This window comes from Zootoca vivipara, chromosome 3, assembly GCF_963506605.1.
Source record: "Zootoca vivipara chromosome 3, rZooViv1.1, whole genome shotgun sequence".
NCBI classification, from domain to species: domain Eukaryota; kingdom Metazoa; phylum Chordata; class Lepidosauria; order Squamata; family Lacertidae; genus Zootoca; species Zootoca vivipara.
This window is the reverse complement of record NC_083278.1, coordinates 119,846,909-119,868,775: the sequence shown is the minus strand read 5'-3', so window position 1 is coordinate 119,868,775 and position 21,867 is coordinate 119,846,909. Positions and strand designations below refer to the sequence as shown.

Genomic DNA, 21,867 nt, shown 5'->3' with positions numbered 1-21,867 from the left:
AGATGACACCAAATTGGGAGGGTTGGCTAATACCCCAGAGGACAGGATCACACTTCAACTGGGCCAAAGCAAACAAGATGAATTTTAACAGGGAGAAATGTAAAGTACTACACTTGGGGGGGGGGAATGAAAGGCACAAATACAGGATGGGAGACATCTGGCTTGAGAGCAGTACATGTGAAAAGGATCTAGGAGTTCTGGTATACCACAAACTTGACATGAGTCAACAGTGTGATGCAGCAGCTAAAAAAGCCAATGCAATTCTGGGCTGCATCAATAGGAGTATAGCATCTAGAGATCAAGGGAAGTAATCGTACCATTGTATTCAGCTCTGGTCAGACCTCACCTGGAGTACTGTGTCCAGTTCTGGGCACCACAGTTCAAGGATACTGACAAGCTGGAACGTGTCCAGAGGAGGGCAACCAAAATGGTCAAAGGCCTGGAAACGATGCCTTATGAGGAATGGCTTGGGGAGCTGGGTATGTTTCGCCTGGAGAAGAGAAGGTTAAGGGGTGATATGATAGTCATGTTCAAATATATAAAAGGATGTCATATAGAGGAGGGTGAAAGGTTGTTTTCTGCTGCTCCAGAGAAGCGGACACGGAGCAATGGATTCAAACTACAAGAAAGAATATTCCACCTAAACATTAGGAAGAACTTCCTGACAGTAAGAGCTGTTCGGCAGTGGAATTTGCTACCAAGGAGTGTGGTGGAGTCTCCTTCTTTGGAGGTCTTTAAGCAGAGGCTTGACAGGCATGTCAAGGATGCTTTGATGGTGTTTCCTGCTTGGCAGGGGGTTGGACTGGATGACCCTTGTGGTCCCATCCAACTCTATGATTCTATGGAATGCTAAAGAGTGGGAGGCAACAGATGGTGAAATAGAGAAGCCTTTCACACAGGTGTTTAGAGGAATGAAACAGTCAAATGATGGAGCTGTGATGTCGGAGGAGTGGAATGAAGCCATGGATGGAGAGATAAGACCACCTGAGCTGGCAGAGATAAGAGAGAAAGGGCTCTGTACATCTTGGAGAGAATTTAGAGGAAAAGCCTATCAAACAAACATCTGCTCCCCTTCTCTTGCTTCTGCATCATCAGCTTCCTTTGGACCAGCATTGGATAGATGAGAGGGAGGCAGCTTGTTTTCAGGCTGCATGGATTATGGTTTTCTTCCTGCTTCTCTATAGACTCAATTCCACAGGGACATGAAACAGAGAACTCCCACCCCCCCCCACCAGTCATTAGACTGGATCTCCCATCGCCCCAACCACTGGCCATGCTGCTCAGTCATTTTTCCTCCCAATGCTAGGCTTTGCCCTAAAAAGCAACTTATAAATATGTGTAATAATAATTGGGGCCAACCCCAGCAAAAGAGGTCTCACAGCAAAGAGAAATCATCAAGGCACAGCATGTAACCAAAGATATTTCCTTTATTGCACATGACAAAAGCCCCACACCATTGTCATGGCAGGGTCCCGTCACCTTTGGAAGTCTGGCTGCACCAAGGAGAGAAATGTAATTGGGGCAAAGCAGCCAGATCCGTACCCTCCCAAATAAGGGCTCATCCTTATGCCTGGCTGGGAGAGAGGAGGGCAACTCAAGGTGTTCAGGGCATGCTGGGAACAGGGTCACAACACAGACTTCAAGGCCACACATAGGCCCTGGGAAGAGACCAAGGAGTGGGCATTACAGAAGGTGAAAGACAGACCCCCCCAACTAGGCTAGTTTTCCTTCGAGCCAGGAGGCGGCACAGTTGTTCTTTATGGAACTTGCAAGAGGACCTACCAGCCTAGCTGACCAGCCCTCTCTACCCTCCTCTCTGGGCCCTGCAGTCATGAGTGCTCCCTGCTGCATAATATGAGCTCTCTCCCCTCCTGGGTCCACAATAAGGCAAAGGCAGCTCTTTGGGGGAAGGCAAAGACTCACAATCACCTGAGAGAAGGAGGCAGCTTAACAGCTCGGGGAAATGCCCCCAGAGCCTCTGCTCAGGCCACAGGGCGATGGGTGGGAGGCTGGCAAGGCAGGGTCCCAGGCAGGCACCAGCCCTTGAGATTGGCTTGAGCTGCCAGGGGCAGTTGAAGGAGCTGCAGAGAAAAGGCTGAGGGCAGCGGCAGCAGCAGGTGCTCCATGCACAGAGGGATAGGGAAGGGGGCCACTGCCCCAGCAACCTATTTATTGGGGGTAACAGCACTGAATGTAGGATACAGAAAGGGCTCGTCCCCCAACGGGCAGAGGGGCCGCTTCCTGGGTGTGCACCGCTGCCTCCCGCCTGGTTCAGCCCATCAAACGGACAGCAGACGACTGGCTTTTTCAGCAAGGCTGGAGTGGAGACAAAGAATGACCACACGGTGGGTGGGGAGCTGGGAGGCTCCTGGCCTGCTGGGCAGACCTGGGCTTCAGCGGCAAGTCAAAGGTGGAGGCTGCCCCTCACTTTGTGGTCTGCAGGCGGAACAGTGAGTTGGCACATCCTGCTGCCAGCAGCAACGGGAGAGCGGGGACCCAAAGCTCACGCCCAGCTCCTGAGCCCTGGGCCTCGACTAGTGCCCAGAGACCATGGCCAGGGCCCAGTCTCTGATGGCCACGGTGGTGTCTTGCAGGTACGTCCAAGAGGCATGGCTGAGGCTGGTCATGTGTTTCCGCAAGCACTCCCAGGACCCTTCGCCACTAGAGGAGAGAGCAGAAGGTGAGCATGCATGCTCTAGGCCTCCTGGGTTACTTTGGGACATGCCTCCCCCCCCAAAGGAACCTGAAGTAGGTTCCCCCTCCCCATTCTGTGTTCTTCTATTCCTACTTCTCTTCTGCGGTCAAACAGCCCCTGCTGTCTGCTTTGTGTGGCACCAAGGATTCTGTGCGCAGACCATACTCACTTGCAGGAATCCACCCAGAGTTTCCAGGCCCCCTCCAGGGACCCAGCAAGATAGTCCACAGCAGGCAGGAAGTAGTTCCGCATGAGGAAGAGCAGCAGCTCCTTGAGGTATTCCGCCCCGTGCAGCAGGGAATCTGGAACCCGGGTCTGGAGCTGGCAGGGAAGACGAGGTGGCTCAGCCAGGCTCAAGTGCCAATCCTGCCCTTGCTAGGCAGAGAATCTGTGGCTGGCCAGACACACCCGAGAAACTGGAACACTCCTAGCTAGAGGGTGGGCAGGGCCCAGATCCTCGATTACTGACAGGCCACAGTTCCTTTTGATTCATATGCCAAAGAGAACAGGGTGGCCATCAGCCGATGGGGAACCCTAAGCACAGGTCCAGATCCCCTTAAGGAACTTACAGGAAAATAGGACCCAGGGCTGGGGTGGGGAAGAGAAAGGCAGGCAGGGAGCAACATTTGGCTCCTCTGCAAAGGGCCAATTCCCCGGAAGCTCAGGTCAAGGGCCTTCGGCTGCCACTGCCGCCGCCTCCTCACGGCTTCTGCCCGTTCTTGCTGCACATTGGAGTGGCGGATACCTGTGCCGCTGTATTTCCTCAGCGGCACTGCCCACATGCACAGAACCGGGGCCTGTTGACCCAGGTGAATGGGCCAGTGCAGAGGGTACCTGGCAGTGAACTGGCTTTCCCACCCTCCAGCTTGGCCGATAAATGGTTGATGGCCTAGAGGGGTTAAAACCAGACCAAAACAAAGACATCGCTTGACAGTTCACAGCCCGGCTGCCTGGCACATTCTCTGCACAGAACTCCGCCTTGCCTGGTCTGCCGCTGACCCCCTTAAGAGTGGGGGCATCTAGTCAAGCTTCCCTTTTGGGAAGTCCACCGTCAGGGCCTGCATCTCACCGCCACCTTCAACAGCCCCTCTCTGCTGATGCCCGCCTCTCTCCTTTGACACCCCAACACATCTCACCTTCCCTGCCTCCAGCGAGCAAGCAGGGGCCCAGCCCCACCCTTACCCATTCGATGAACCTGGGGAGGTTGTCACTGAGCCAGGTGAGCTGAGCAGAGCACTTCCCAGAGATGTAGGCGGCTGCTTCCTTTGTCTTTGCCCACACCAGCTCCAGGTTGGGTCCCAGCACGGTGGCCACACGAGAGTAGTAGAGAGGCATGTTTGCTTCCAGCCAGCTGTAAGGAACAAGGGGCGGCAGCCGGGTGAGACCTTGGCAACCGGCTCCCTCCCAAGGGCCGCCCAGAGGGAGAGCGCTCGTCTGCGTTGGTCCCCCTTGAAGGGAGGGGGCCTCCCAGGGGGCCTCCCCGCTGACAGAGCCAACGCGAGCCACTGACCTGTACCCTTCCGCAGAGAAGTGGGAAACTCTGCTCCAGGCTTGCTGGGATGCGGAGAGGATGCCGGAAGAGCGGAGCACCTGAGCCGAGGCAGAAGCTGGAAAACACAACAGATCAGTCCAGTTCTCCCTTTTTAAAAGGGGAAATTCCCCTATGCTGACTAGGCTTCCTCGCGAGAAAAGGGAGAACTTGACAGCTATGCAACAGATGCTCCCCTGAGTGGGCTGCTGACGCAGCGGGGGCATGTGCCTCCCTTTCCTCCAGGGGCAGGGCCTCACCTTCAAAGGAGCCGTGAGTCCTGATGTCATGCATTAGGAACCCCGCAGTGAATACCAAGGCGACCAGCAGCAGCCGAGCCCAAGGAAGGCCACTGGCTTTCATCTTCAGCAGCAGGTTCTGAAGGGGAAACGCAGAGAGAGGAAACAGGTAGCAGAATCTCTAGGATGCAGATGGCTAGCCCACCTGGTCCCCGACCCACCCACCCCCAAGGATGGAGATTATTCTGGATCCTTTGCTGTCGCTGGATGGCCTCAGTGATCCAGAGTGCCTTCCATCGGTGGCCCAGCTGCGCCCCCATCCGGACAGGGACAACCTAACTTCTGTTGTCTATGCCCTGGCAACCTCCACGTTAGATTACTGCAATGCGTTATACGTAGGGCTGCCTCTGAAGACAGTTCGGAGCCTTCAGCTAGTGCAGAATTGGACAGCCTGGTTGCTCACCGGGGCAAGACGGTTGGAGCATATTGCACCAATCCTGGTCCAACTGCACTGGCTGTCAATTCAAAGTGCTGGTTTTGACGTATAAAGTCTTAAATGGCTCAGGACAGCAATACCTCATTGCCCATTCCTGGGGAACTACAAATGTGCAGGAGTGGGGAAAGGGTTAATAGGCTGACCAATTAGAAGCTGGAGGCGGAGCTTAGGGGTTTTAAAATCCCAGCCTAGAGGCAGTGGAAGCCACTTTAGAGTTGGGAGTTTAGAGTTGGCAGATGGGAAGGGTGGTTGGTACGTAGTTGGTGGTGGTTGGTGTGTGGGACTTGGTGGTGGTGAGGCAGAGTGGTGAGAGTGAAATTACGACAGAGTTGAGATCGAAAGTAACGTGTAACAGTGTAACTAATACCTGAAGCTTGTTGGTATTTAAAATAAACACTTGTTTCTTTTTACAGGTAGGTAGCCGTGTTGGTCTGAGTCGAAGCAAAATAAGAAAATTCCTTCAGTAGCACCTTAAAGACCAACTAAGTTTATATTTTGGTATGAGCTTTCGTGTGCATGCACACTTCTTCAGATACGGCATCTGAAGAAGTGTGCATGCACACGAAAGCTCATACCAAAATATAAACTTAGTTGGTCTTTAAGGTGCTACTGAAGGAATTTTCTTATTTTACTTGTTTCTTTGTTTAACTTAAAATCATGACTGTGACTCAGTGATTTACCAGGGAGATCCTGGTTGGTGGCAGCGGAACAGTGGGGGCACAGGGTCAACAGTCTGTGAAACGACTGGGGGCCCTGTGTGATCGCCAATCGACTCTCTCCATATGAACCGGACCCTGAGATCATCCTGTGAGGCCCTTCTTTGGGTAATTTCTTCAAGGAAGGTCCAGAGGGCAGCAACACAAGAAAGGGCCTTTTCTGCAGTGGCTTCCCATTTGTGGAATGCTCCCCCCAGGGATGTTCAGCTGGTGCCTTCATTATACACCAGGAAAAACATTCCTTTCTAACCAGGCCTTTGGCTGACTAACACCCGACACCCTTTGAAATGTGTTGTGGGAGGGGGGATTTGGGGTTTGTTTTTGTTCCTGTTTTTATTGTGTATTTTGTGTCTTTACACTATAATTTTATGTGTGAACTGCTCTGAGATCTACAGATGAAGGGAGGTATACAAATTGAATAAATAATAATACCTTGCATGCAGCTCTGCAAGCAGCAACATCCTGTTCGCTGTTTGGTCCTTTCATGGTCAGTTCCTCGTTTGTGACTTTGAACGAATGAACTGTTTCCTGTAAAGATTTCCGCACCTGGAAGAGAGACGGCCCATGAACACTCTCACAAAGCCACAAGGCCACATTGGGGTGGTTGCAACCCTACAGAAGCAGCAGGAATGGGGCTGGGGGGTGCTGAAGGGCCAGGCAGCCAGATGCTCCGCTGCCCTCCCCACTCCCCTCACCCATCAAGGGTCTTGCCTCTCTGCACCCCACCCTTGAGCCCAGGGTGGATAAAAAGCAATGATTTTTTTTAAAAAAGCATATATTTTTAAATTTAAATCGGATTTTTAAAATAAAATGCTTTTGGAGGAAAAAACTTTTTAAAGATAGTTTTCTATTTAAGTTACATTTTAATCCAAAGGTTATACATCAGGAAATAAGGATTTGTTTTAAGTTTTTCGTGTGTGCTAAATAAGTTTTTTTTATTTTTTAAATTGTTTAACCACATCAGTTAACAAACATGGATACATATGCTATAATGTTATTGTTTTAGTTAAGTAAATTGTTTAAATTGTTATTAAGGAAATGTTTATTTTCCTCCTTCCAATAAAGCACAGCAGAAAAGTTGTCTAAATATAAACAGTTAACTTATTAAACCTCACAATAATTTTGTAATTATCTGTCTATGTATTTCTAATAGTATAACCAAATCAGTAATTTTAGATAGAATTTTAAAAACTACTCTGAAAAGTTATTATTCCAAAAATGAAACCTTCATCTGGTTGTAAATATTAAGATTACACCAGCAAGAAAAAAATATGATTTAAATCAAGTCTTACTGACTAGTGATTTAAATCGTGGTTCGAATGGATTTAAAGCACACCCACCCTGCTTGAGCCCCCCTCAAGCCAGATGGGCACCTCCACCCAGGCCCTGCTCTGAACCAGATGCTCCAAACTATGGAGAATGTGAGCAGCAGCATCCCTTTTCAGAGTTTAAACTCATCCTGTCCATGCAGCTCCTGGGGGACAGCAAACCTCAGAAGCAAGCAGAGCTAGCAGGAAGCACAAGCTGTGATGAGCTGGCACGACTGAACCTTAGCCATGGAGCAGCCTTTGGGGATGGACTGCTACCTAGCCCTGGCCTGCTCTGGTCTGGGTCAGACAGGCAGGCCATTAATTCACCCGTACAAACTACTGCTTCAAGCAAGAGGCAGTCCAAAGAGCAGGAGCCACAAACCTTTTTGGAAGTGCTGTCCCAGGTCTGCAGAAAGTGATTCAGGAGCAGGCTGGGGAAACAAAGCAAAGACATCAGCCGGAGGGTCTCTGCAGAGCCTAACCTGTTGCATGCACCTTCCCAAAGAGACAGCCCCCTGCTCTCCCTGCGAAACAGGGAAGGCTCCTCCACTCCCAGGCTCTGGGACTTTGCGTCGTTTGAGCAACCACGAGGGCTTGAAGCACAGCCTTTTCCAAAAAGTTCAAGTGGACGTTCCACCACCACGATTGTAGGCAGGATTGGTATCCTGCAGGCTTCCAAACCGTCCAGCAGGGCACGCGGTGGGGAAGCGGGCCTGCCAAGTCTCACCTTGACTGTGGGAGGTGTTTGATGTACAGCTGCCTCCAGACATTGAAGCTGAGGGGATCCAGGCGGAGGCCCTCGGCCAGGCAGTTGAGCAGCTGCACAGGACGAAAGCAGAATTGGTCCCAGGAGTCTAGCGGCCAAACAGCAGCAGCAGCAGCAGCCACAGGACTGAAGACTTCAAGATAGCATGACATCTATGACATTCCTGGTGCCCCCCCTTATCATAGCTGCCAAGTTTTCCCTTTTCTCGCGAGGAAGCCTATTCAGCATAAGGGAAAATCCCTTTAAAAAAGGGATAACTTGGCAGCTATGCCCCTTATTGATCCCAGGTGGGGCCTCCCCTCTTTCTGGAACTGCCTTCATGCCACCTTTTGGGTGAGCTCTCCTTCCTATTCTGGCTCTCAGTACTGCATTAGGAGGCCCAAAGAGATTCTTACCCATCTAATGGTTCCAGACAGAGAGAAAGGAGACGTTAGTTCAAAGCAGTGGGGTTGGGTGCCACAGTGTGTGTGTGTGTGTGTGTGTGTCTATCTGAAAGCATCATTTGGAGAGGGAAAGAGCCACTCATCAGCCAGAGTCAGCAATGCACCTGCCTTGAACTGCCCTAGGCATGAATTCAATGATACTGTGGCCCTGCTAAAAGCAGCTGCAGTCAACCGCATGGATGAATTATATTTGCAAAAATTGGCACCTAAACAATAGCCATGGTTCCGAAGCTAAAACAGGTTTTCCTTGTTTTTAGATCCTTAATAGGGCATTTAATTCCTCCAGAAGAGATTGGAAATTCAAGGTTGCCACATTAGTTGCAAACAGAACTAGTTTGCTTGCATTCTAGTCTCTCGGGGGCTGAGGGAGGGTCCTGCACCTTTGCAGTCTACCCGGATTCCGACCCACACTCCCTCCTTCCATCCCGTTCTTTTGCAAGGGGGAGAGAAAGGGAAATGGAAGAGAGACGAGCCAGGAAAGACCTGGGGCTGAGCCTCCCAAGGAGGGTCCAGCAGACATCCCCTTCTATTTCATAGAGAGGGAGAGAGACATGCCCAGTTTATCAGAAGAACTGCACTGGAGGAAATTGAGACACAAAATAGATCCTCTGACTCAACAAACCGGGGGCACCTTTTGATCCAGAGGTTTTAAACTGCTCAGTCTAGCTCAGTTGTTGTCTAAAGGTGGCAGCCCCACTAGATGCTCGAGGAAGCCCCCCCCCTTCTGCCCCCCTCCTCACCTCTTTCTGCATATCAAGGGGGCAGCTGGGCAGGGCTCTGGAGAGGAAGGAAGGGAAGTAGGTGTGCAGGGTGGTCTCAGGCTTAGCCCCAAAGGCCAGGACTTTCAGGCGGGGATACAACTGGCGCAGCTGCTCCTGCAGGCTGGGGAGAAAGAATGCTTGCTGCATATGAACTGCTGTATTTTTTACATGTGCACACATAGTTTTGCCTGGATTTTATATAAATGGTTGTATCTGTTTATACTGTCCTAAACTATACAGGGAATACATTTGCATCCTCTGGAAGACATGCACAGCTTGCACAGTTACTGTTGGGGGCCTGAGTCCAACATTTTATTTTAAATTTGGCTTGAAACAGTTCAGTAACCTGTTGTGTAAACTAGAAGTGTCGATTTGAAAGCTATTAAAATATCAGAATTGAACTCTGACCATAACACCAGTTGAATTCTATGCTAACAGCAGGGTTTTTAAAATGCTGCCTAAACTACCAAGGTGAGGAAAGGAAACTTGCTCAGATGTGAGGCAGCCTGCAGAAAGGCTTTTCTGTATCTCCCTGTTATTTACCTCATTTATTAATTGCTTCCTAGGAGACATCTCAAAGCAATTTCAAGTAAAAATAAATAAATAAATAAATGCCCAGGAAGGAAGGAAGGAGATGCCCTTCTGCTGGGGGAGGGGGCCTAGTCACTCCAAAGTAGGCCCGACACCCCCCTCAGTCTCCCCAGTAATGGGACGGGGCTCTAACTCTTCCAAGACATGCACTGTGTGCCAGTCTCCCTTTAGGTGCCATACCTGGGGGATAGAGAGTTGTTGGGCATGAAGGCAAAGTCCATGAGAGGGAAGAAGTCCTTGGGTCCTATCATACCAAAGCCTTTGGTCAAGTTGGGATGCATCCTGCCAAGGAAAAAGCAATGCCTGTCAGCTGGGGAAAGCCACTCCCACTTCATTACAAACTCCACCTCCGCTCCCCATGCTGGAACAAGGGCCTCTACAGGCCTACCTCGAAGGGCTATACTGCAGGAAAACCAAACCTGCCCTGGTTGTGCCCACCATCCCTGGCTGACCCCAGGCTGCTCCTTCCAGAGGTGTGCAAACATGAGAACCCAGGGCATGCAACACAGCTGCCTTTTTGGATTCAGCTTCAGTTTATTGGCCCACACCCAACCCATCTGAACCTCCAAGCACTGGTCTGACTCCTTAACTGCCTCTCCTGATTCTGATGGAACCGAGAGATAGAGCTGAGTGTTATCTGCATATTGAGGACACTTTGCTCCAAATCTCCTGACGACAGCTCCCAGAGGCTTCAGAGAGATGTCGAATAGCATGGGGGACAACTTGGAACCCTGCTGAGTAAACAAACAAACAAACACACAAGGACATTGCAACTCACATCAGCAGCCGATCCAGGTAGGCAATGGCATACGGGGAGAGAGATTTGATTCCCAGAACAGGGAACATAATGCCGAGCCACACTGTGGAGAAAAGAGTTGGAAGAGCAACAGCATTACATTTCTGCCCTTGCCTTCGTTCTAGGATAGTGCTCAGGGCAGCACACAAGGGGCCGCTGAGCTTCAGAAAGGCAGCTGCTCCATGTGCCTTCAGGCCATGCAACATGCGCTTGAGCCACACCGCCAGAGGGCCTAGAGCAGGGTGAGAAAAGGGCATCACCGTTCAGCGGGCTGGAGCAGCTCCTTCTAGCTCCTGATCAGCCCTTTTCCCCCATATCGTTTTTATTAAATCTCCCAAAAATATTGAAAAGTGTTTATCGTCATATACACTTTTTCAAACAAAAAACGAAGTTGCTGCCGTCCTCACCTTTAAGTCCTTCTTTAAGATCAGTAAGTCCAGCTTGACCCAAGGCCCACATGATGGTGAGACATTTGGCCGGACGGGTTTGATGGGAGCTCAGCAGCTCAAGATACTGAAGTGGGAAAGGGAAAGACTGCAGGATTAAAGCGCAACTCTCGGCACAGAGCCCAGTGGGAAAGGGTGCCAAAGCGGCAATGCTCCTTTGCAAGCAGCTGGAGCCCCCTAGCACAGAACATCAGCTCCTGACTTCTCTGGGATGTGAGATGTGAGGGACTGAAGCTGGGACTCCCAGCACAGGGAAAGGGGGGTTGGGGGGGGAGGGAGGGCCCCTGTTTCATGTGCATGCAGGGCCAAAGTATGCTTTCCTATTCCGCAGGTGATAGCCTTCACTTTTACTACCTGTCTCAGTAAAATTATACCAGGGACTTTGGGAAACATTGGTACCTTGGAGAGGGACAGAGGGCTGCCTCTCCAGGTTGGACGGGGCAACTGCAGCTACCCACCTTACACAAGTCCATGGTGGCAACTTTAGGCCTGTCCATCAGCATGGCCTGAATGCAAATCCTGTAGCCATGCAGGGAGTCCCCTGAAAGACAAGGATGGTGAGGAAGACTGTGAGGGCCCTTCAGGCAGGGCGTTTCAGCCTGGGGCCCAGAGCCCTTGGGCGCCGCAGGCCCCATCACACACTGGGCTCCTGGCAAATCTATGCGGCTGCTGTGGGATCAGAGGAACATGCGTGTCCCCCTGGTGTCCCGCTTTACTCAATACAATACAGAGTGGCAGAAGCAACAGCTTTAGAGCCAACAGTCCTTGCTGTGGCCCCCAATCCTCTTCCAAGAAATGGCCCAATCCCCTCTTGAAGTCCCCCATAAGAACACAGCCAGCACCATGCTTGTTCACTAATGCAGCCAAACCTTTGTTCCTTCACTGGTCCCCCCCCCTTGTCCTCCCTTTCCCCTTGCTCTGACTTTAATTTGCTGCCTCTCTCACCCAACCTCTGGCTGCTCTCGCTGGCCCACGGAACTGCAGGGCTGGGACCCCACAAGTCATCTTGTCCAACCCCCTACAATGTAGGTATCGCAGCTGGAACCTCTTTCCCCCTTGGGGTCCCCTCAGGTCTCCACCCCACACGCCCCTGCCCTGCCGCTCCCCATCTTTTAATAGGTAAAGGGGCCCCTGACCATCAGGTCCAGTCGTGTCCGACTCTGGGGTTGCGACGCTCATCTCGCTCTATAGGCCAAGGGAGCCGGCGTTTGTCCGCAGACAGCTTCCGGGTCATGTGGCCAGCGTGACAAAGCTGCTTCTGGGGAACCAGAGCAGCGCACGGAAACTCCGTTTACCTTCCCGCCGGAGCGGTCCCTATTTATCTACTTGCACTAAGTCACAGCTTCACCAGAGGCTTTTCACCTCCTTGCTGCACCCTTTAGGATAACAGCATTAAGTATTAGGTGGGTGTGAAATCGGGTTTGTTCACAACCTCAGTGGGCAGCCCTGGTCACTTTTAGCGCCACTCCCAGCACATAAACTGCCTTGAGCTACATGCAGCACCCACCAGGGCCCTGCGTACAAGTGCAGTACTACCTCTAGTTGCGGACACAATCCGTTCCGGGGTGCCGTTCGCACCCCGAAAAGTCCGCAACTAGAGCGGTGCCTCTGCACAAAGAACGTTTATGTTCATGCGTGAAGCGTGCAGAAGAACACTTCTGCGCATGCGGCAAAACCTGGAAGTATACACTTCCGGGTTTGCCGCATTCGCAACCCGAAAAGCTGCAATGTGAAGCCAACGCAACAAGAGGTATGACCGTACTTTGGCTCAACTGCTCTCTGTCCTCAAGGGAGCATATGTGGCAGAACCTTTGACCCAACGGCTGGTTTACTGGGCTGCACTTCACACTCACCAGGAGTCTTGTCCAGCTCTTGCAACATTGTGTAAATACAGTGGTCAAAGAAAAGCTCCAGGACACCCGCCGATTTCGACAGCAAGGACTTGATGGTGCTCCTCAGCTCTTTGTTCACAAGGCAGTAGGGATAGTCTGCAGCCAAAAGTAAGGGGGCAGCGTGAAGGAAGGGCTAGTGTTCGTTAGCCCTCACTGCTGCAACAACTTTCCCATGGGTAAAGCACAGGTGGGAAGCCACATCCCTAAACAGCAGAGCGGTCCAAAACTGCAGCTTCAGCAGACTCTCGGGGAGCCCCAGTTCAGAATTCTACCTTGGCAACACAAGGATAATGTGGAGAGAAATGTGCAGAGGTGACTGGCCTGCCCTGCGAAAACCAAACAAGGCCCAGCTGCTTCTTCACCAGCGCAATGCCAGAAGCGAAGGTGGGAGGCAATGCTGAAGCCAACCTGCCAGAGCTCTAAAGCTGACCACAATTCAAATATTGATGAGTCTGCCAAGGGCTCCTGGGTTTTGGAGCAGAGATGCATTCTGATCAGGAGGACGAGTATAAGAAAAGGAAATAAGCAACCACCAAAGTCTGCCAGACCCCAGCCCAGGATGCTGCCCAACTGCCAAAGCCAGCCTCTTCTCATTAACTCCCAACACCCACGTCCCTGTGGAGTCGGAAAGAGCATCTGGATCTTGTGGCCTCTGCCCTGCTGCCAAACGTCACTGGGAAACGCTGAAGACAAAGGCAGCATTGTGAAGCCACACCGGGAGCATTCGGCACCCGACACCCTTCCCAAGCCGAAGCAGCAGTCTCTGCCCATAACACCCTTGCTTGGGTTCCAGCTCCTTGGCATACTGGCAGGAAAGAGAGGAGCTGCTTCTCACCCTCCCTTGGGTCAGAAAAGGTCCAGAAAGGCATTTCGGGCAGAAACTGATCATGCCGTGGTTATGAGACTTGCTTCTCTAAGCACAAGCTCAGAGGGAATGGCTGGGAGGAGACCTCGCCTCTCTCTGCCCAGGCCAAACCAGGCAGCCAAGCCCACATTCCTCTGTGTGACAGAGTGCAGGAGACATCATCAGCAACCCTGAGAATTTTATCTTCTTTTAAAAGGAGTAAGAAAGAAACCACCAGTGTCTTTTCAGGTATATGAAGAATTGAGACTCTGGTTTAGAATTCCAGGGGTTACAACCCATACAACCCTCTCCTTGGCTCAGAAAACTCTGCCGCTGGTGTCGCAGCTGCACAAAAATGTCAGGTATTACTTGTGTTTCTGCAGTCCTCCAAAAACAGAGAACAACTTTCCAAATTCTGAAGAACAAGATTCCTAGCAAAAGCATACAAATCAACGCAGCATTCAAATGGCGGCAATTTCCCGCCCAATTTACAAGCTTGAAGTTTTTTTAACTGCAGAATTCAAAATCTTGCTGAAAGGAGCTCACTCACGTTTCTCTTGTGATCACTGATCTAGAAAGTCTGAATGTTGTGCAAGCAGCTGCCAAGGCCCCAAATCAAGCCCCCAGCAGGACAGGTGCTCTGAGTGTTCAAGCGAGCAAGATGGCCTCTCTCTCTCTCTCTCTCAACTGATAGAAAGGCCCTTTCCAAGGCAAGACTTACCGTGAGGGTGCTGGCTGAGGGTGGGGTCGCTCTTTGGGGCTTGCAGCTTGTAGTTCAGATACCCAGCCAGGTCTTTGACCCACACAGACGGATTCTCTGGGAACATGCTCAAGCTTTTGTCCAGCTCCTTCTGGAGTTCTGACAAATCCAGCTGGGGGTGGGGAAGAGTTAGCTGAGCTGCTGCAAAGGGACGATCTGCCACTCCCCACTTTCGCAGGGCACATTTGGGCTGTTTCTGGAACCGCCCTCTAAGTGAACCTATTCCACAAACGGAAGTGGCTGCCCCTCAGCCAAGGAGTCCCACCTTAACTCCACTGGCCCCCAAGGGAAAGAGGAAACTGTCTTATCCTGTCTGTCCATCTGGCCCAGGACTACCCACCCTCTTTGGCAGACGCTCTCCAGGGTCTTGGGCAGAGAAAGATGTTTGACATCACAGAGCACCTGATCATTTCGCCTGAGGTGTCAGGGATTAAACTTTCAGCATGCAGGAGACCCATGGTTCCTTCATGGGTCAGTCAAATGACTGGACCCTGCCTCTCCTTTAGAGGTCACGACTGATCAGCCAAAGGCTCTTTCTCCAGCATCCCATCCATGCGCCAAGTGGAGAGCCTATTAAATGTTCAGAAGGACTCTGTCAGCTGCTTGCCCCCTCCCCCCAGGCAAGGGGGGAGAGGGAGGCAGTGAGTCCCTAGAGCACAGCTTCCTTCCTTCCTTCCTTCTTTCCTTCCTTCCAAATTCTAGGAAATTTCACCTTCCAAACTCTAGGAAAAGACACAGAAAGGAGGCAACACATTTCCAGCTCATATATTAAGGAATGAGAAAATGAACCTATGCTGCCAATTCTTGTAAGAGACCGATATGAAATAAGCAGCACAAAGACGGCACACAAAAGCTACCACACTATTTCACGTTCTAAATCTAATGTTAATGATCCAAAAACAGAGAGAAAATGCACAAAAACTGTTACAGAAGCCACAAACAGGCAATGCATACAAATTTTGTCCAAAAGGAAATGTCAGTCTTTAGAATTCCTTAAGCCAGGCTCCTGAAGATATCAACGAAGGTAAAGTTGATCAAACGATGTGTCAACAGTATTGCACACAAGAGTTAGACAGGGTGCCGGCGTTTGTCACCTGTTTCGCTCATGAAGAGTTTCGGGCTTCTTCAGTAAATTCTCTCTCAGGGTTTTGATATATTTGTACACATACAAATTCACATGTTACATCTCGTCTTGGCTTAAGATACAACGTTAAATTTCTTTCTTCAGAAAATTCTCCCTTAAAGTTTTAGTATATATACATTCAACCTCATATGACAAGTTCTTTCTTGGCTTAAGCATATTGTTGATATCTACAGGAGCCTGGCTTAAGGAATTCTAAAGACTGAAATTTCCTTTTGGACAAAATTTGTATGTGTTGCCTGTTTGTGGCTTCTGTAACAGTTTTTGTACATTTTTCTCTCTATTTTTGGATCATTAACATTAGATTTAGAATGTGGAATAGTGTGGTAGCATTTTGTGTGCCGTCTTTGTGCTGCTTATTTCATATCGGTCTCATATATTAAGGAAGGCAAAGTTTAGGACGCCCTCCTCCAAAATAAAAAAATACAGGAGTTGCCTTTTTACCGTGTTTCTCATATTATAAGTCATGTCTTATATTAATTTTTTCTTCAAAAAAACACGACATGGCTTATTTTTGAGGGATGTCTTATTTTTTAATAAAGTGCACGCGGGCGCTGTTTGCCGGGCTTGTCAAGCCCAGCAAACAGCGCCCGCCGATCTTCGGTGACAGGCGGGGGTGGGCGGAGAGCGGAGAACGATCTCCGCTTCCCCCCACCCCCGCCTGTCACACAGCACAGGTCGGCGGGCGCTGTTTGCCGGGCTTGTCAAGCCCAGCTAGGAGCGCCCGCCGATCTTCGGTGACAGGCGGGGATGGGGGGAGAGCGGAGAACGATCTCCGCTTCTCCCCCACCCCCGCCTGTCACACAGCACAGGTCGGCGGGCGCTGTTTGCCGGGCTTGTCAAGCCCAGCTAGGAGCGACCGCCGATCTTCGGTGACAGGCGGGGATGGGGGAAGAGCGGAGAACGATCTCCACTTCCCCCCCCACCCCCGCCTGTCACACAGCACAGGGCCGAAGATCGGCGGGCGCTGTTTGCCGGGCTTGTCAAGCCCAGCAAACAGCGCCCGCCGATCTTTGGTGACAGGCGGGGGTGGGGGGAGAGCGGAGCACGATCTCCGCTTCCCCCCCACCCCCGCCTGTCACACAGGACAGGTCCGAAGATCGGCGGGCGCTGTTTGCCGGGCTTGTCAAGCCCAGCAAGGAGCGCCCGCCGATCTTTGGTGACAGGCGGGGGTGGGGGGAGAGCGGAGAACGATCTCCGCTTCCCCCCCACCCCCGCCTGTCACACAGGACAGGTCCGAAGATCGGCGGGCGCTGTTTGCCGGGCTTGTCAAGCCCAGCAAGGAGCGCCCGCCGATCTTTGGTGACAGGCGGGGGTGGGGGGAGAGCGGAGAACGATCTCCGCTTCCCCCCCCACCCCCGCCTGTCACACAGGACAGGTCCGAAGATCGGCGGGCGCTGTTTGCCGGGCTTGTCAAGCCCAGCAAACAGCGCCCGCCGATCTTCGGTGACAGGCGGGGGTGGGCGGAGAGCGGAGAACGATCTCCGCTTCCCCCCCACCCCCGCCTGTCACACAGCACAGGTTGGCGGGCGCTGTTTGCCGGACTTGTCAAGCCCAGCTAGGAGCGCCCGCCGATCTTCGGTGACAGGCGGGGGTGGGCGGAGAGCGGAGAACGATCTCCGCTTCTCCCCCACCCCCGCCTGTCACACAGCACAGGTCGGCGGGCGCTGTTTGCCGGGCTTGTCAAGCCCAGCTAGGAGCGCCCGCCGATCTTCGGTGACAGGCGGGGATGGGGGGAGAGCGGAGCACGATCTCCGCTTCTCCCCCACCCCCGCCTGCCACACAGGACAGGTCCGAAGATCGGCGGGCGCTGTTTGCCGGGCTTGTCAAGCCCAGCTAGGAGCGCCCGCCGATCTTCGGTGACAGGCGGGGATGGGGGGAGAGCGGAGAACGATCTCCGCTTCTCCCCCACCCCCGCCTGTCACACAGCACAGGTCGGCGGGCGCTGTTTGCCGGGCTTGTCAAGCCCAGCTAGGAGCGACCGCCGATCTTCGGTGACAGGCGGGGATGGGGGAAGAGCGGAGAACGATCTCCGCTTCCCCCCCCACCCCCGCCTGTCACACAGCACAGGGCCGAAGATCGGCGGGCGCTGTTTGCCGGGCTTGTCAAGCCCAGCAAACAGCGCCCGCCGATCTTTGGTGACAGGCGGGGGTGGGGGGAGAGCGGAGCACGATCTCCGCTTCCCCCCCACCCCCGCCTGTCACACAGGACAGGTCCGAAGATCGGCGGGCGCTGTTTGCCGGGCTTGTCAAGCCCAGCAAGGAGCGCCCGCCGATCTTTGGTGACAGGCGGGGGTGGGGGGAGAGCGGAGAACGATCTCCGCTTCCCCCCCACCCCCGCCTGTCACACAGGACAGGTCCGAAGATCGGCGGGCGCTGTTTGCCGGGCTTGTCAAGCCCAGCAAGGAGCGCCCGCCGATCTTTGGTGACAGGCGGGGGTGGGGGGAGAGCGGAGAACGATCTCCGCTTCCCCCCCCCACCCCCGCCTGTCACACAGGACAGGTCCGAAGATCGGCGGGCGCTGTTTGCCGGGCTTGTCAAGCCCAGCAAACAGCGCCCGCCGATCTTCGGTGACAGGCGGGGGTGGGCGGAGAGCGGAGAACGATCTCCGCTTCCCCCCCACCCCCGCCTGTCACACAGCACAGGTCGGCGGGCGCTGTTTGCCGGGCTTGTCAAGCCCAGCTAGGAGTGCCCGCCGATCTTCGGTGACAGGCGGGGATGGGGGGAGAGCGGAGAACGATCTCCGCTTCTCCCCCACCCCCGCCTGTCACACAGCACAGGTTGGCGGGCGCTGTTTGCCGGACTTGTCAAGCCCAGCTAGGAGCGCCCGCCGATCTTCGGTGACAGGCGGGGGTGGGCGGAGAGCGGAGAACGATCTCGGCTTCTCCCCCACCCCGCCTGTCACACAGCACAGGTCGGCGGGCGCTGTTTGCCGGGCTTGTCAAGCCCAGCTAGGAGCGCCCGCCGATCTTCGGTGACAGGCGGGGATGGGGGGAGAGCGGAGCACGATCTCCGCTTCTCCCCCACCCCCGCCTGCCACACAGGACAGGTCCGAAGATCGGCGGGCGCTGTTTGCCGGGCTTGTCAAGCCCAGCAAGGAGCGCCCGCCGATCTTTGGTGACAGGAGGGGGTGGGGGGAGAGCGGAGAACGATCTCCGCTTCCCCCCCACCCCCGCCTGTCACACAGGACAGGTCCGAAGATCGGCGGGCGCTGTTTGCCGGGCTTGTCAAGCCCAGCAAACAGCGCCCGCCGATCTTTGGTGACAGGCGGGGGTGGGGGGAGAGCGGAGAACGATCTCCGCTTCCCCACCCCCACCCCCGCCTGTCACACAGGACAGGTCCGAAGATCGGCGGGCGCTGTTTGCCGGGCTTGTCAAGCCCAGCAAACAGCGCCCGCCGATCTTTGGTGACAGGCGGGGGTGGGGGGAGAGCGGAGAACGATCTCCGCTTCCCCACCCCCACCCCCGCCTGTCACACAGGACAGGTCCGAAGATCGGCGGGCGCTGTTTGCCGGGCTTGTCAAGCCCAGCAAACAGCGCCCGCCGATCTTTGGTGACAGGCGGGGGTGGGGGGAGAGCGGAGAACGATCTCCGCTTCCCCCCCACCCCCGCCTGTCACACAGGACAGGTCCGAAGATCGGCGGGCGCTGTTTGCCGGGCTTGTCAAGCCCAGCAAACAGCGCCCGCCGATCTTTGGTGACAGGCGGGGGTGGGGGGAGAGCGGAGAACGATCTCCGCTTCCCCCCCGCCTGTCACACAGGACAGGTCCGAAGATCGGCGGGCGCTGTTTGCCGGGCTTGTCAAGCCCAGCAAACAGCGCCCGCCGATCTTTGGTGACAGGCGGGGGTGGGGGGAGAGCGGAGAACGATCTCCGCTTCCCCCCCCACCCCCGCCTGTCACACAGGACAGGTCCGAAGATCGGCGGGCGCTGTTTGCCGGGCTTGTCAAGCCCAGCAAGCAGCGCCCGCCGATCTTTGGTGACAGGCGGGGGTGGGGGGAGAGCGGAGAACGATCTCCGCTTCCCCCCCCACCCCCGCCTGTCACACAGGACAGGTCCGAAGATCGGCGGGCGCTGTTTGCCGGGCTTGTCAAGCCCAGCAAGGAGCGCCCGCCGATCTTCGGCTCTGTCCCCCGATGCGCGACGGCTCGGGGAAGCAGGCAGGGAGCTCCTGCTGGGTCCCGCGCCTTCGCCTCTCGCTCGGTCAGGGCTACACGACATGGCTTATTTTCGGGGTATGTCTTATTTTTCACCAACCCTTAGAAATCCTGTCATGGCTTATTTTTTGGGGATGCCTTAAAATATGAGAAACACGGTAGACTACAGTGGAACCTCGGTTTACGAACGCGATCCGTTCCATGGAGGCGTTCGTAAACGGAGGCATTTGCTCCCCGAAGGCACGCTTTTGCGTGTGCACGAAGCGCCGATAGAGCAGTTCTGCGCACGCTGCGCAGATTGCGTCTGCACATCCGACGCCGCGGAACCCGGATGTAAACACTTCCGGGTCTGCAGCGTTCGTAAACGGGACTGTTTGTAAACCGAGGTACCACTGTATTACTCTTTATTTTGAAGCTAAAGGCTGTGCATTAGAGAGACACCAGCATCAATGCAAAGGCTGGCAAAAGGCACAGACCTTTCATGGAAACGGTTCAAAGAACAGTCCTAGATACATGGGATGGGGAGGAGACTTTTATGCACGTATTGACAACTTGTGGTCTCTTCTAAAGTTCCTTTCTCTAGCTAGGTGAAATATTCACCTCAGGGGGCAAACCCACGGGCAGTACTGTATAGCAATTCTGGATACTTTTAGCTGACACAAATCAAGAAGCCCTGGCACAGGACAGCCCCGCTGGCCCGGCTGGATGGAGCGGAGAGCTCCGAGGCGGAGGAGGACGGGAGCATCTCCGCCTGCCTCGCCCTAGTCCAGGCATAGGCAAACTCGGCCCTCCAGCTGTTTTGGGACTACAAGTCCCATCATCCCTGACCACTGGTCCTGCTAGATAGGGATGATGGGAGTTGTAGTCCCAAAACATTTGGAGGGCCGAGTTTGCCTATGGCTGCCCTGGGCAGACCTCGCCTTGGGCAGAGAAGAGGTTCAGGAAGGGGGCTGGGTGCCCATCGCCCACCCGGTGCAGCTTGTCCTGGCCCCCCCCCCCGGGTCCCCCGGGGCTTCTCCGCAGCTGTCATCCCGGGCAGGCAGGCAGGCAGGCAGCAGCGCCCGCAGATCCCCCCGTTCCCGCGAGCCACTCACCGCCTTGAGCGCGTCCTCCAGGCTGCGGAAGCGGCCCTGCTTGGGCGCCGGGTCCCCGCCGGCCGGAGCCTTCTTAGCGCTCTTGCCGCCGCCGCCCGGGGCCTTCCTGGACGGCGGAGGAGGCGGAACCTCATCCTTGCTCTGCTGCTGCCGCCGCCGCCCAGCCGCCGCTGCCGCCTTCTCCAGGACCAGGAGGGTCTCCGGCGCGGTCGAGGGAGCTGCGGGCCCAGAGCAGAGAAAGCCGTCACAGGCCGAACGCGCAGCCGCCCCGCCCCGCCCCCCGCCCCGGGGTAGACTGCCGCGGGCCAGGGAGGCTCGACGACTACTCACCGGCCGCCGCGGCCCCCAGCGCCTTCCGCCCCGAAGGGCCCCCTCTGCCGCCGCCGCCGCCTCCCGCGGCGCCCCTCCGGCCGGGCTTCCCCACCACCTCCCAGCGCCCCAGCGCCGCCGCCGCCGCCGCCATCCCGCCCAACCACCTCAGCCGCCTCACACCGAGCGGCCCGCGGGAGCAGCGGCCGGCGCGCAGGCGCGAGGAGGAGGGGCCGCGCGGCTCCCCGAGGCGCCGATTGGCCGCGGAGGCGCCCGCCTCGCGCCCGCACGCTCTGCCACGTCCCCTGCCGAGCCCGCCTCCTGCGCCCACGTGACACCGCAGGCCTAGTGGCCCGGCCGCGGGGTTCTGCCCTTCGCCGCTAGGGGCGCTCTGCCCGCGTCTCTTTTCCGTTTCCTTGCCTCCGTGTCGCAGCTTTTCTCCCCGCCAGGGGGCGCCCTGCTTCTCCTCCTCTCCATCGGATCTCCGCAGCAACCCTGCGAGGTAGGCTAAGGCTGAGACACCGTGAACGCCGGGCCAAGTGAGTTTCCTTTATTAGCAGCAGGTATTCCGAGCGATAAAAGGAGGATATTCTTATATGCCACTACAGCAGCAATAATAACAACAGCAATAGCAACAATCATAATTTATTATTTATACCCCGCCCATCTGACAAGAATGCTCATTGCTAGAAAATGGAAGTGGAAAAAGGAGGAATGGCAAGTAAAGTTCTTTGAATACTGTACATTGAGCTGGCTAAAAGGACAGGAACAATTAGGAATAGAACAAGCCAAAAGTTCACTAAGGAATGGGAGTGTTATAAAAATTACCTAGAAAAACATTGTTCTCAAATAAAACCTTTATTATGCTTTTAACCTTTAAGCATCTT

At 54.5% G+C, this 21,867-nt stretch overlaps 1 protein-coding gene across 1 annotated transcript; it reads right to left on the bottom strand.

The window, feature by feature from the left end:
* Positions 1 to 1,409: 1,409 nt before the first annotated feature.
* TMEM214 (transmembrane protein 214) lies at positions 1,410 to 21,149 on the bottom strand. Its single transcript, XM_035110278.2, has 17 exons — positions 21,002 to 21,149; positions 20,672 to 20,889; positions 14,245 to 14,395; positions 12,641 to 12,775; positions 11,246 to 11,328; positions 10,749 to 10,854; positions 10,324 to 10,405; positions 9,726 to 9,827; positions 8,934 to 9,075; positions 7,712 to 7,803; positions 7,367 to 7,415; positions 6,107 to 6,220; positions 4,484 to 4,601; positions 4,206 to 4,302; positions 3,878 to 4,046; positions 2,865 to 3,016; positions 1,410 to 2,661 (listed from the first exon to the last, which is right to left on the bottom strand). The coding sequence occupies exons 1-17, from the start codon at positions 21,132 to 21,134 to the stop codon at positions 2,535 to 2,537; spliced, it is 2,070 nt and encodes a 689-aa protein (XP_034966169.2). The 5' UTR covers positions 21,135 to 21,149; the 3' UTR covers positions 1,410 to 2,534.
* Between the last annotated feature and the right edge of the window lie 718 nt (positions 21,150 to 21,867).